We start from the raw sequence: 13,789 nt of genomic DNA, 5'->3' as shown, positions 1-13,789 counted from the left end.
AATGTAGCCAATCTCTGTTTTGCCAGCTTCTGAGCTAAGGAACCCATGGTATAATGAAGTGGTAGGTAAGGAGCCTGTCCTTGAGGAGCATGGGGATCAGCAGGGGAGAGGAGACGGGGCGCAAATAGCCAGAAGTCAAGGGAGCAATATCCAAGTGTATTTGTGTTTTATAATTGACCAATACAAATGTAGTAGGAACTCCAGAAATTCAGAGGAGAGAAATCAAACCTCTGCTAAGAAAAACCATGAAATGCATATAAGGCGTTTTTTGCTTTGTTTTGATTTTGGTTTTTTAAAACCTACCTAGCCCTTGATGAAGGGTAAGTTTGTCTTAGTTGATAAATGGGGGAAATGATTTCTGGGTAGAAGTGGGGTGGCAAAGACCTGAATCATGAAGATAGGTTCAAGGTACACTTAGGAAATAACCAGATACGGCCTCACCATATAGTGTTTCTGAGAGGTAGAGAGGGCAAATGGAAAAGTAAGTTGGTCCCTATCTCTATGGTCCCTTCCACTTTAAGGTTTGATACTTCTGTGACTTCAGGACTTTATTTGGTCGAAGGGGAACATCTGTGAGACACTTACATATATATCTAACAGTGGGACGTTCCTTAGCTGTTAAAACCCTATGGTAATGATTCACCTACCAAGAAAGGTCAATTTCCTGTTCCTCATACCATTCCAAATACCAGGGCTAGTTTTGACCAAGAAACGACACAGAAAAAGCATTATATCCTGCACAGACCTTCCTTTTTTTCATAGTACTGCTAACAAGAAGTGGTGGGGCAGAAGGAGAAAGCTAGCATTTCCCAAGCGTCTGCTGCGTAGCAACCACTGGAACAGGGCTTTGATTTAATATTCAGAACAACACTGTGAGGAAGACATTATCAACCCTGTTTTACTAGGGAGGAAACTGAGAGGCAGCATGGTTAGTCTGTTGGAGATCGCACAGTTAAGGAAGAGTTGGAACAATGCTTTCTGCCCTGGTTGCCCAGGTTCTTCCTATGACTCAGCTCCAAAGCAGTGGTGTGGCGATTTGCACCCAAGCTGCAGGTTGGCTCTGGAGCCTGCATGCCTGTAGGCGTTGCCAGGTTACTGGAGCCAAACTCAACCTCCATTCTCTCCTCTATATTAGTCAGTGTCATAATAGAGATCGTAGGTTATCCTCACATCCCTCTCCTAAATGGAACCCGCAGAGGTTAATCACAGACTAAGACTCCGGGAAATCAGTGGGATTTGGGCACTGACCTCAGTCATCATCGTCGTCTTCTTCTTCTTCTTTTTTTTTTTTTTAAGGCTATATCATTAATGGTGAAGAACTTGGGTGAGTGAATCTGGTGGTTTTAGATGTGTGCTCTGTGCCCATCCTGGCTTAGAGCACAACCCCCTTTGGCATCTCTACACCAGCTGCCCCTGTCCCATAACTGAGCACAGATCATGTGCTCCTATGCAGAGGTTGAAAAGTGTCAGAAAATTACATTGGAGCCTTGGTTTTTTTTTTTTTTTTTGTAAGTGTTGAACATCTGTTTGCATCTAAGACATTTCTGTTAAAATGACACTTGCTATTAGCAATAACACATGGTGTTTATTTGTTTTTTTTATCTATGTTTATTGTTTTTAAGTCAAATGATATATTTTCTTCAGAAAATTCGCCAGGGTCAGAAGTTGCTGTGGATAAATGTTGTTTGGTGATGCTTCCCCTTTCCTCTCTTTTCCTTTACACCATTAAAAACTTCTTTGGACATCAGGAGAAATCTTGTTAGTGAGTCTGGGTATTAAGGACCAATGTGGGCAAGCTGCCACTGTTAGGATTTCTAAGAATTTTCATGATCCTGAGAGGCACATTCACAATAAGAAGAGGAGCCAGCAAAAGTACCCTGCAAGAGCTTGAAAAAGGCAGATATGTTCAACCCGTGGAAGATGTGCTCAGCCCGCCTCCTGCTGCCTCTTCACAGCCTGTTGCCCCTGTGGTCTGATTCATCCTAGGGCCAGTGGCTGCAAACCTCCCATGGCCCCAGGCTCTCCATCCTGTGAGATTAGTCACATTCCTCAATCAGTTTTCCACAGGATGTTATGGTATCTAATAACCTGGGAAAAGTTTGGAACACTCTGGAAAATTGAAAAAAAAAAAAAAAAAAAAAAAAGCATGCATCCCCTGTAGGAGAGATGGCGGCAGGAGCTGGCATTTCCATAGGCAGCTTCAGGCTTTGCTTGGAAAACGGCTATTCGGGGGAGCGGTGAAATTAGCTGAAGGGTGCTCCTGGGAAAGCAGTGGCCTGGGTTTGATGCCCAAAGTCCTTTCTTATTTCTGGACTGGTCAACTACAGTTCTACACAGTTTTTTGTTTGTTTGTTTGTTTTTTGTTTTTTGTTTTAAAGGACATTCTTTGTCTTAATATAACAAATCCATCCCAAACATGGCAGATTTAACAAAGCCACCAGAGCAGAATGGCGAGGGTGATTCTGGAACCAACTAGCCAGCTCTGCTACTTACCAGCTATGAGATATTTGGCTGGCTACTTAGTTCTTAGCACCTCCATTTTCTCATCTGTATAATAGGGGACTAGAGGAATCTATTTAACTAGGTTCTTACGAGCACTGAATGAGCTAATACTTGTGAAATACTTTCAAGGCTGCGTGGGTCAGGTAAGTACTTGTGACTTAGACCCAGATTCCTCCAAGTAGGGCAGCCTAATGTATCTCCTGCAGGCTTCCTTTCTGTTTCCATACAGAACAATATTAAAAAAAAAAACCTGTGAATTATAGAAGAACCATTGGTCATATATTTATTATTCTGTAAGTTAATATTGTAGTCCCCTTCAAGTTCATATTCAATGAGTTTATTATGTAAGTGAATACTAAATAAGTATGTGGCACATGGTAAGCACTGTAGATGTTCCTGAAATAATATAAATGTAAATGCCTCTACGGGAATGGATCCAGTTTGCTGGGTCCTTGAGAACTAGGACTTTTCCCTATGACATCTCGAGATCACGGTAACCTGAGTGTGCACGAAGTGAATAAAAACTTAATTTCTCGTTTTCAGGGAAGAGGTTTCCTTTTAAGATCAAGGATTATTCAAATTAGGAGAAAAAAAAAAGAAAGAAAAGAAAGTCAAAGCAAGGCAAAGAAACACAAGATAAAGGCTCTGAGAAGGAGCGGGGGAAAAGGGGTACACCAAGAGAGGAGAGCAGCGGCCATGAAGCCAGTTATAATCACAAAGACTCGAACATCCCTGACCGGGCTTCCCAGTGTGTTAAGAGTCAAGCCCCATCCTTGCTTGGCGGGGAGCCTGCTTCTCCCTCTGCCTCTGCCTGCCATTCTGTCTGCCTGTGCTCGCTCTCTCTCCCTCTCTCTCTGACAAATAAATAAAAAAAAAAAAAAAAAAAAAAAAAAAGAGTCAAGCCCCAGCAATCATTATTCAGAACTTTGAACATCTGCTCAGAAGGAACAACTCTAATAATATACACACTTTGTATCAGGAGGCTGAGTCCAAGGGAATAAGCTCTGAATTCAAGTTCGAAATTTTTTTCCAAGTTCTTGTTCAGAGAATAACAAAGCTACCCCCTCACTACTATCTCTGCCAGTTACAGAGTCCTCCTGGTTTCTATGCTTCCAAATCGTAAATGGAGTTTACATGAATGATAGAAAAATGACCTCCAAACCTTCTGAGTCAGGGTTTCCATGCTTGTGTACTCTGCTTTTCTTCAATATCAGGAAGCTGCAAAGATAGCTATTCCAAACACTTGGCTTTCCCCAGTGTCCAAAGATGTTTGTTCAGAGCCTGAAGGAATCTACGGTTGTGTGGGTCCCCTTTACAGATGGGAGCCGTGGAGCAGCAGGACTTAGTTAATAACCCGGAAGCCATGGTCCCTGTCACCTACCACGGTACTTTTTCTGCCATACCACCCTCCAATTTATAGTCAATTAGTGTTATATGAGGCTATAAAATTGAGTAAAGGAGGTCAATATAATACATGCTATGCTTGAGTAGTAAATTCCAACAAAGCTAATGATACTTTCAAAAGTTTTGGTCATTTATTCTGAGTTGATGCACCACCCTCCCTATTGTCTGGTGGGGGGGATTCTCTTTGAGTTCTCAAGGGATGCTCCATCTTGGTTGGCTTGGCAAGTGGCCTCACTCGCTCTCATTTGTGGTGGACATTAACAAGTCTCTCTGAGCGTCACAGTGATAGAGGGTGTCCATAAAACTAATTGGAAATGTCTGAGTTGATCTGAAGTGTAGTCAGTTCCATTAGGCCGGGGCTCTAGGTTCCAACTTGACATAAATCTAGGAGTTTGGTGGGCTCCAGCAAAGCACAGAAGGAAAATTCTTCCTCCCTCAAACTCCCTTCCATGCCATCCAAGTCATTTGGGTCAAATCATCCCTCCAATCCTCACTTGCTGTGTGACTTGTGGCAAGCGATTTAACCTTTTTGAACAGGCTTCCTCTCCCATATAATGGAGGAAATGAGATCCCCGTGTCTAGTTTTGTGGGGAGTGAATGAACAGGTTCTCAGCAAATGGGCATTCTTTTTTGAGCCCTCCACCCACCTTCCACCTTGCGACTGCAAGAGGATTCTTTTCTGGCTCGCTCTGATGCTCAAGTGCCTTGAAAGGAGGCCTTACCCTTTTCCTGAGGTTCTTCCCATCATGCCATGTGTAGGAGGAGCCACTGGAGTACTCGCTGCACGTGCTCGAAAGAGACAGCTCACTGCTGCTGCAGCTGTTTCGAGAACAGAGACGACCAGGGATGACAACCCCCAAACCAGGGCATTTCAAAGCAGAGACTCCTGATTTTGCACTCAGCTGACATTCCTAAAAAAGCAGGAGAGCTCTGAGTGAGAGCTTTGCTTTGGGGACAGCAGATACCAAGTTAACATTAGAGCGAAGGTAGCCCAGTGGTGAGAAGCAAAGCTTTTGGGTCAGACAGACTAGGGGTTCCAATCTTGGCTCTGCCTCTTACTAACACACTAGAAGGAATTATTTAATCCCTTAGAGCTACACTTTTTTTTTTTTAAGTGAATAATGATAATACTGACTACCTTATGGGGTTACTGCAAAGACCAAATGGGGCTCCAGGTCAGAAATGTATAGCACAGTACCAGGTCTAAGTAGGTGAGCTGCCCTCACCATTAGGCAGAATTACCTCAATGGAAACTTCCCACTTTAACCAGGCATATTGGTCAAAGAATCAGATCACTATCAAGACAAGACTAATGATCCAGAAACATAAAGACAAGAGTAACATCTGGGGTGCCTGGGTGGCTCGGTGGGTTAAGCCTCTGCCTTCGGCTCAGGTCATGATCTCAGGGTCCTGGGATAGAGCCCCGCATTGGGCTCTCTGCTCAGCAGGGAGCCTGCTTCCCCTCCCCCCTCTGCCTGCCTCTCTGCCTACTTGTGATCTCTCTCTCTCTCTGTCAAATAAATAAGTAAAATATTAAAAAAAAAAAAAAGACAAGAGTAACATCTTTAGCTATAGGGTTCAAGAGCATGAGCACTAGACTGGGAGTCTAAGGACCTGGACGTCACATTGCCACTGGTATGAGATATTGAGCAAAGAATGCATTTAACTTCCATGGACCTCAGGGTCTTCCTTTGCGGTGGGTGGGGAGAGGGGGTAACAGCTCTACCAGATTACTCCCAGGGTCCCCTATGGCTCTGACAGCATCATTCCAAATCAGGACTCAAATGCCCAGGAAGCCATATCCAGTGGAACACCAGTGAGGAATCATGAGGTTCTATTGTAAAGGCTATAGAACTTTTCATATCAGCTGGCTGTCCAAATGATAAAAACTGTCACATTGAGTAGATTTGGATTCCACACAAAAGATCCAGGAGGTTAGAACTCTAGGGGGTAGAGGCACAGGTGACAAAGTTGTAAACATCCCAGCACATCTTGACAGCCACCTTCTCAGCTCTTAATGTAACAGATGAAGCTCCAAGAGTTGGCCAAGCTAAATTAATTTAGCATCCTGATCACAAGAACAAAGTCTCTCCTTACGGCCTCATTCCAGTCTCCTATCTATATAAAGCTTGTCTCAGAAACTCTTTGATGGGGAACCATCTGTCTTTGTGTCATTTGCAGAATGGCAAAGCTTCTTACTTATGCAATTTATTGACGTTTTACCAGTGCCTTTAGTACCTGAGTACTTATCGCTATTCTCCAAATGTAATTCCAGCTGACGGTGACCAAACACCTGTTCGAGGAAGGCAAAGTGTGCTATCCTGGGAGTACTCAGGGGACATGCTAACCTCCCATGTAAGTACAGAGGCTATGTTTAATTTCCCCTCTAATCAATATCCATAATGCTTCATAAAGTTAGATTTTCATATCAGGCATCTGCCTGCTATCAATACTTCATTTTTGCTGCAAAACAATCCCTTTAAGTGATCTAAGAATGCCAAGCAATTTTACTACTCTCTTCCCCAACCGCTAAAAATCCGGCTCTGAATATCACTGAAAGAAGAAAGTTGTCTTAAAATTGAGCATTCAGCAATATCTGTTGATTTACGACCTTGTTCATTGGTGCATGTGGCTTAGTTAAGGTGAGTTTGTATTTGTCTCATGACAGATGCCTACAAGCAGTGGTGCCGGTGCGTGGGCTCGCCTGACACTGACGCGCCCGCCCCTGCACACACCCGGAACCAGCTTTCAGAAGTACCACATCACACTTCACTTCTGCTTGGGTGCTTTCCATTTCCGCCATCCCCAAACCTCTCGCCTTTTTCATTGTTTGATTAACTGAGGTGGTGGTTTCCTTTAGGACTGCCACTGCTCAGACAGGTAGGTCTGTTCTCCAGGGAGAGACTGTGTCTGTGTCCTGAGAGGCCATCCAGATCTAAACTTTTCTAGAAAATACCCTCTCTTTTCACGCTCTGCATGGCTTCTGGTTACAGCTCGTGCTCCATCTTTCCCCAAAGTACTGAAGCTTATGTGATTTCCCTCTCTCTTCCCCGACCTGTTCCTTCCCACTCCACCTCTCAACATGATATCTGTTCTTACAACTCAACTCAATTCCCAGGCCTCTTTCTACACATAAGCATCCTTGTCCAGTTGTTGTCCACGTGTGTACCTCTGGGATGATGTTGGATTCAGAGGACAGGAAATTTGACCTCAGAGCTAGCAAAGGAAGGAACTGCTGCGGCTTTTTTTTTTTTTTTTTAATTTAATATATATTTTTTCAGTGTTCCCAAACTCATTGTTTATGCCCACAACCAGTGTTCCATGCAATATGACTCTGAGAAACAAACTGAGGGTTTTGAAGGGGAGGGGGGAGAGGGGTTGGGTGAGCCTGGTGGTGGGTATTAAGGAGGGCATGTATTGCATGGAACGGCTGCTTCTTCCTTGACCGTGAATGCGAGCTGCCCGGGTGGGATAAGGATACTTTGGGGAGGCGGGGAAGGCCCATCACTGTCGTGTAGAGGAAGATGGGGTTGGGCTAGTAAGCAGGGACGTGTAGGCTTCTTTTACTTCACTGTGCACACATAACATCTGAGATCTTGCTAAACGCAGATTCTGATTCAGCCATGCTGAAGTTGAATCAGAGATGACATATTTTGGGGACATTCCCAGGTGTTTCGATGCTGCTGGTGCAGGACTTTGAGTAGAAAGCCCCCAGGGGAAGCCGTGAGAGAGGTCTACCTCCTATGTGGGTTATTTGGTAGCGAGTTGTGTCACCTCACAGCCTGATTGGGACTGTGTGGAGCAGGATGAAGGGGATGGCCAAAGCCTACCCCTGGGCCATGCACTGGGGAGAGGGTGTGTGTTGTGTGTGTGTGTGTGTGTGTGAAAGAGTGTGTGTGTTGGGGCAATTACAGACTAATTCCTTACAAAGAAGAGGGCCAGGGTCACCTGGGTGGATCAGCTGGTTAAGCATCTGCCTTTAGCTCAGCTCATCCAGGATCCTGGGACAGAGCCCCACGTTGGACTCCCGGCTCAGCAGGAAGTCTGCTTCTTCCCTCCCTCTGTCTGTCCTCCTGCTTATGGACAGGCCCAGTAACTCTCTTTCTCTCTCTCAATTAAAAAAATAAAATCTTTAAAAAAAATAAAAAGAAGAAGAGGGCCAGTCCTCCCTACTAAGGCATTATATTTTCCCTACCTTAAATAATCAGCGTTTGAATTTAATAAGGGATCCAGGACCTCAGACATCACGGTTGCAACGCGAGCTCCTTTTTCCTGCAGTTTCCTTCATCAGCACAATATTATCAAGCAGGATTATCTACTCCAGCGAAGAGCTAACTGTTCTGTGGCTGAGAGCTTGAACTCTAAAGCCATGTACCAGGCTGAAATCCTGGCTCTTCCACTTGCTAACTCCTTGACCTTGGGGAAGTTACATAACCCTTCCTTGCCTTGATTTCTTTCTTTGTAAATGGAGATAAGGAAAACACTTGACCACCTAAGATCACTGTGAATGTGAACAGCCCTGGCATATAGTAATGCTTAGTAACATCCAGGTGCTGCTACTATTAATTTTTGTTAAGATACGTGTGTCTTGACTCTCAAAGTAAATCCTAAGTTTACAGTCTCCCTAAGAGACGCCATATTGTTCTTACTATACCAGTGTTGTCTGATGCCTCACACACCAGAAAAGGACTGAGCAACAGCCAAAAGCGCGGGTGCGCTTTGTTTCTGGAAGTCCTGATGCGAGTTTCTGTAGAGACATGCTAGCAGATACCTGTCTGGTGTCATTCCCCATCTCTGCTGTGGTGTTATGTGGCTGAGGCACCGTACCAAGTCTGAAGAAGAACGGAAGAGGACTAAACAGCAGAGATCTTATTATTGCCCCAGTGTTGTTAGCAGGCATTGTGGGGCCAGCATTTTATGGGTTATGTCATGTCATCCTCAACACAATTTTCAGAAACAGAAAAGAAGTATCATTATGCTTATTCTTCAGATGGGGAAATTGAGGCACGGAGGCATTAAGATCTTACGTAAGGTCCCCCAGCCAGTACAACATTCTAATATTGGGCCCAGGTTCTAGCTCCCCTGCCATAGCACAAATAAGGCCTTCACAACAAGCAGAACTGGACGAACACTGACCACCAAGCACCCAACTGGGAAGAGTTCAAATTTGTAACAGATAATGATTATTATTAAACTTATTCTCTGCCCAAGAAAATGGATAGTGGTTTCTATTGTAACATTATCTTTACTACGTGGAATTCACGGCAAAATACCCCCTGTTTGCACTACTTGAAATGAATTTTTCTCATTGTGTGTTTTAGATCACTACCTTGGGTGACTCATAGGCTTTAACATCCTTATTGAGAAATGTAATACAAAATCCACAATTTTAGTTTAAAAAAGGAGAGAGACAGAGAGAATGATGGCAAGAGTCTCTTGGGTAACTACTGCACACTTAAAAAATTCCTGACCTTAAGGCCCTACGATAGATTGGACACCATTATGGTCTTCATGAATGTTTACAGTGACAGCATTCCATTGAAATTTAATTCCAATCTAAACTGAGAATATTTACCTTTGATATAGAATATCCTATCTACACTGATAAAATTGTACAGTAAAATCAAAAGCCAATTATCCACAGATGTTCATCCGTCATTGTTTTAGGCCTAATGTTTTTCATTACACATTTTCTTGGCTCTTGTATTTTCCAAGTTACTTGCTTTATGTTGATGAGAGTTAAAAGCCACGGTGCTTGAAGTTTTGCCAAATAAGCACAAAGCTAACCTAGCAAAAGGAAAAAAATGTACAGCCCATGAATTTTTAAAAGTTCATACATAATATATCATAAAAGTAGGATGAATAATATAGGACATGGGCTTTAATAAAAAGCTCCTTGACCATTTCTCAGAGACTTTGAGATGTAATCAATACCCAAAAAGGTATCTTGGGGACAAAGCAAAGATTTATGATATTTTTGCTGGGAGTGACACTTTCTGCTTACTCTATCAGCTGGGGGACATGATATTGAATTTCAGAGAACACAAGAAAGGGAGGTATTTTTATCTGCCTGACAATGCTTCAAGGATGTGCTTTATGGTTCACTTGTGACATCATATTTGATGGAAGGAAAATAACCTAAACAAGTGATCTGAAGGCAGGAGGGAGACTCACATGCATCTCAACATCAGTCCGTGACTGCGTCAGACTTCGGCTTCTTTCCATGTCTGAAAGCAAATCTCCGGATGAAAGATCTAAGATGCGTGAGTGAAGTTTCTAGGTGGAAACAAGCAGAAATATAGCATAGCGATGACTTCATTGTTTGTTTCAAAATCCTGCCTTGGACAGCTAAATCTCAAAGGAATTGACGTTTCTAGATTAGATAATACATAGCCTAATCCAAAAAGTTTATTCTAGTTTATTGGCAACACACACACACACACACACACGCAAACTCGAGCTTATAAATAATAATCACGCTCTCACAATTTGTCAGTCTGTGCTGGAAAATAAGTAGTAGGAAAAAGTAAGTTGTAGGTGGAAAATAAGTAGCAGGAAAGACATAAATTATCCAATACACTTATTAGCTGGTATGAAAATTAACTTTTGATATCCACATTAGAAAACAATCACCATGTTAACCTTATTACGTTGAGCAGTGGTTAAAATCTGAGCAAATAATTATAAAAGTGACCTTATTTCTAAATAGCATTGATCTTGTAAAATCTTCCCTTGAACACATTTTAACTCAAAGTCATTAATGTCATCTGTTAGGAACAATTAATGTGAATAGAAAATAATTGCATCTGGGATCTGGGGACTTGGAGGATTTTGTGCATTAATATTCACATGCTATTTGATTATATAACCAGTTCTTTATTTCAGCTTTGCTTGGGAGGCCTGCTAAACCAGGGACATTTCACTATATTAATCTTCATACTAATTACTTAAAGCTTTTCTGTGGACATTAAATTTGATCTGTTTAATTGCAAATACAATAAAACTCTTGATTTATGTCTAATGTTTCTGCTAGTCTGATGACATTTTAAAATGGCACTTGTAGCCTGGTTTGTCTTGGTTACAACTTTTGTGACTTCAGACACTAAAAAATCGAATTGGGTAAGTAAATAATGTAGCTAAGCGTGCCTCCCTCACCTCTGCAAAGTTTTACTTGTCCTTTCTCTTCCTGGAAAGGCCCTGCTGCATACTGATGTTGATCCAGGAAACGTCTCAGATTCTGTGCCACTAATTAATGTTAGGATCATCTTGGAGTACAGGGGTGGCCCCACGCGTCCCTCTGTCCTCGCAGACACACCATGTTGTCAGCAAAGACCATAAACTCCACTAACACGAGGCACATTAGCTACATTCTCCATTGAACTCCTTATAGCCTGAACTTGCATGAGAGCCCTGTGTACTTGCTTGGATGGTCACTTGACAGACATGCCTTCAGTGGCCGAGGGAGGGAGGGAGGGCGCTGAGGTAGGACTGTGTTGCCTCCCTCTGCAGGAGCAAAGACATTTTTTTCTGCTATGGCTCATCCTCCTTCTTCCAAGTGAAGCTCTAAATCACTATTTGCTTCAGACCAATACTTGGACTTCCCTCAGTCTGTGTTTGCAGGGTACTTTCACCAAAATGGGCCTAAATCTTAACCTGGTTGCCTGTTGTTTTGAAAGTTCTAATTACTCCAGCAGAGCTAAGACATCGATAGGTAACTAGAATCAGGATGTTGTTTCTACATGATTTTTAGAATCCTTACCCCAAGCTCCCTCTAGAAACTGAGTCTCCTGGGGACAACAGTCACAGTGGGTAATACTCAGTGAGTAGTATTGTAGTTTCTAAAGGAAAGATGTCTTTATATTTTTCTCACCCACACAGGTTTTAAAGTTTGAGAGAGTGCCAAAAGAATGATAATGTTCTGAGACCTAAGGAACCACTTATCAATATGCCAACAGTCCAAGAAGTTATAGGAAATGACATTCAAGAAAAGAAATGATGAATTTGAGTGGTATGTCATGTGATTTTAGGGAAGAGTTCTTCTTGATTAGACATCTGAGGTAATTTGGTTCATGGTTGCTTTTCACTCATCAAATATATGATGTCATCCTTTGCTTTCTGCATGAATATATGTATGTATAAATGCATCCTCCTAGATGATGTTATATTTTAGCAATGTATAGCCAAACGCTCAGTTCCCCTCAGTTGAAGTCAGTAACAGTATGTGGGAGATGGGACAGGTCCTGGCTCAAGGGGCCAGGAGACATTAGCTCCAGCTCTCTAAGGCACGAATGTTACCAGGTCTTGGGAATGTAACTGAATCTGCCTCAGATTCCTTGCTGGTGACAGAGGGCTGGGAGTGGCTCCTTAACCTACCCCACAGGTAGGGAGAGGAGTTGCCATAGTCAGAAACAGGAATAGGTAAGATATTACACTGAAATTCACAGAGCCTTACACCAATTACTTGCCAAAACTGAGAGTTGATGGTAGGCAATTTCTTGAATGCTAAGGCACACGTGAATTCTCTGTTGTTACAGTTTCCACATATGTAAGGCAAATACAAAATGACTTGGAAAACAAAATCTATTTCTGTGTTAAGGCCACAGGCAAGAAAATGGTAGGTAAACACCATCCTTCCGCACAACTTGCTTTAAATAACCATGAAAGCTCACAAGCTCAGAGATGTTCCACTTCCTTTTTGCTGATGGTGTTACACCACCTTAAAATAAGAATTTTTATGAAAGGCTTATATTTTCACACATGTATAGGTATGTGTTATATTATAATAAATATATTCCAACAGACACACACCTATGGGGTGTGCAAGAGAATAAGCACATCCCTTTCAAATTGGTCCTGTGATGTTATCTGTGCTTAATAAAGGGCTCGATGCAAAGTATGTAGAATGTATACATGGGGAATTTAAGTAAAGCTATTGTCAGAAAGAGTAAAACTGACAGGATAAGGCTGTGACCTCTTGAAAGAAGTCTACCTCCTTAAAGAGAAAATTCTCAGCACGTATCTACCTACAGTTCATGTTCACTATCAGTGTCCCTCTGGATAACATCTCTCACCTGAAATAATTCAAACTCAGAATTTTTAACCTGAAAAGCTAGAGGAATCTTGGATTGAGACATGATTTTTTTTTTAACATTTAGACATGAAAGGTAGCCAGATTATTCAGTATAGGTTTGAAATTGACCTCATATCACCTCTTACGTTATCTCCGTAACTGAGATTCCACTCAGTCTTAGAAATCAAGACTCCCGGCCTCACACATTTCCTAAGCAGAGGTCAGTGAGATCTCTTCGCTCAAATGGGCTCTTTGATGAGAAGAGTCTACCCTTCCCTTCCTGGCAGACTGGTTTCATTGTCTCCCGAATGAGTCCCTCTCACTTCTGAGCTGATGCTTTTGTCCATTTTCACATGGTACACTCTCGCTGCTCCTGCCTGCCCACCTAAGCCCTGCACATCGTGCAGGATTGCGTTAAAAACCTTTCCCTAAGACCACCCTTCATCTCTAGGCCATACTGGCTTCCACACCCAGCCAGATGGTAGATCCCTGGTTCATTCTGACCATACCTGAGGGGCGTGACTGATGAATTGCTCCCATGCATAGGGTCTACTTTCCTAACAAGGTGATCGGCTCTGTGAGAATGCAGGACAAGCCCTGTATTTCTGCTTTGCCCCTGTGGCAGGAACTGGCTAACTGTCATGGAATGGATTCCCCCTTCTCTCTGGGCGCACAGCTGGACTGCATTTCCCAGCCTGCTTTGCAGCTGGTGTGGTCGTGTGACATGGTTAGTTCTAGCCAGTGGAGTGAGAGCAAAAGCGGTGTCTCTCTCGGCCCAGGACCATCTTTAGCATGAGGGTGCCATGCTCTTTC

At 42.8% G+C, this 13,789-nt stretch overlaps 1 protein-coding gene across 1 annotated transcript in view; it reads right to left on the bottom strand.

The window, feature by feature from the left end:
• The window catches only part of LOC111140922 (NCK associated protein 5), a 784,669-nt gene that overhangs the window by 63,441 nt on the left and 707,439 nt on the right, over nt 1-13,789 (bottom strand). Inside the window, exons 10-11 of the mRNA XM_022493188.1 lie at nt 10,081-10,182; nt 4,629-4,817 (exon numbers count right to left, since the gene is read on the bottom strand). Of these exons, the coding sequence (XP_022348896.1) occupies nt 4,629-4,817; nt 10,081-10,182 (291 nt within the window). The remainder of the gene's footprint in view (nt 1-4,628; nt 4,818-10,080; nt 10,183-13,789) is intronic.

The sequence above is a fragment of the Enhydra lutris genome, unplaced genomic scaffold, assembly GCF_002288905.1.
Source record: "Enhydra lutris kenyoni isolate GAN:26980312 unplaced genomic scaffold, ASM228890v2 scaffoldscaffold1, whole genome shotgun sequence".
Classification (NCBI taxonomy): Eukaryota; Metazoa; Chordata; class Mammalia; order Carnivora; family Mustelidae; genus Enhydra; species Enhydra lutris.
The sequence above is the reverse complement of the archived record's forward strand: the minus strand, read 5'-3'. Positions and strand labels throughout refer to the sequence as shown.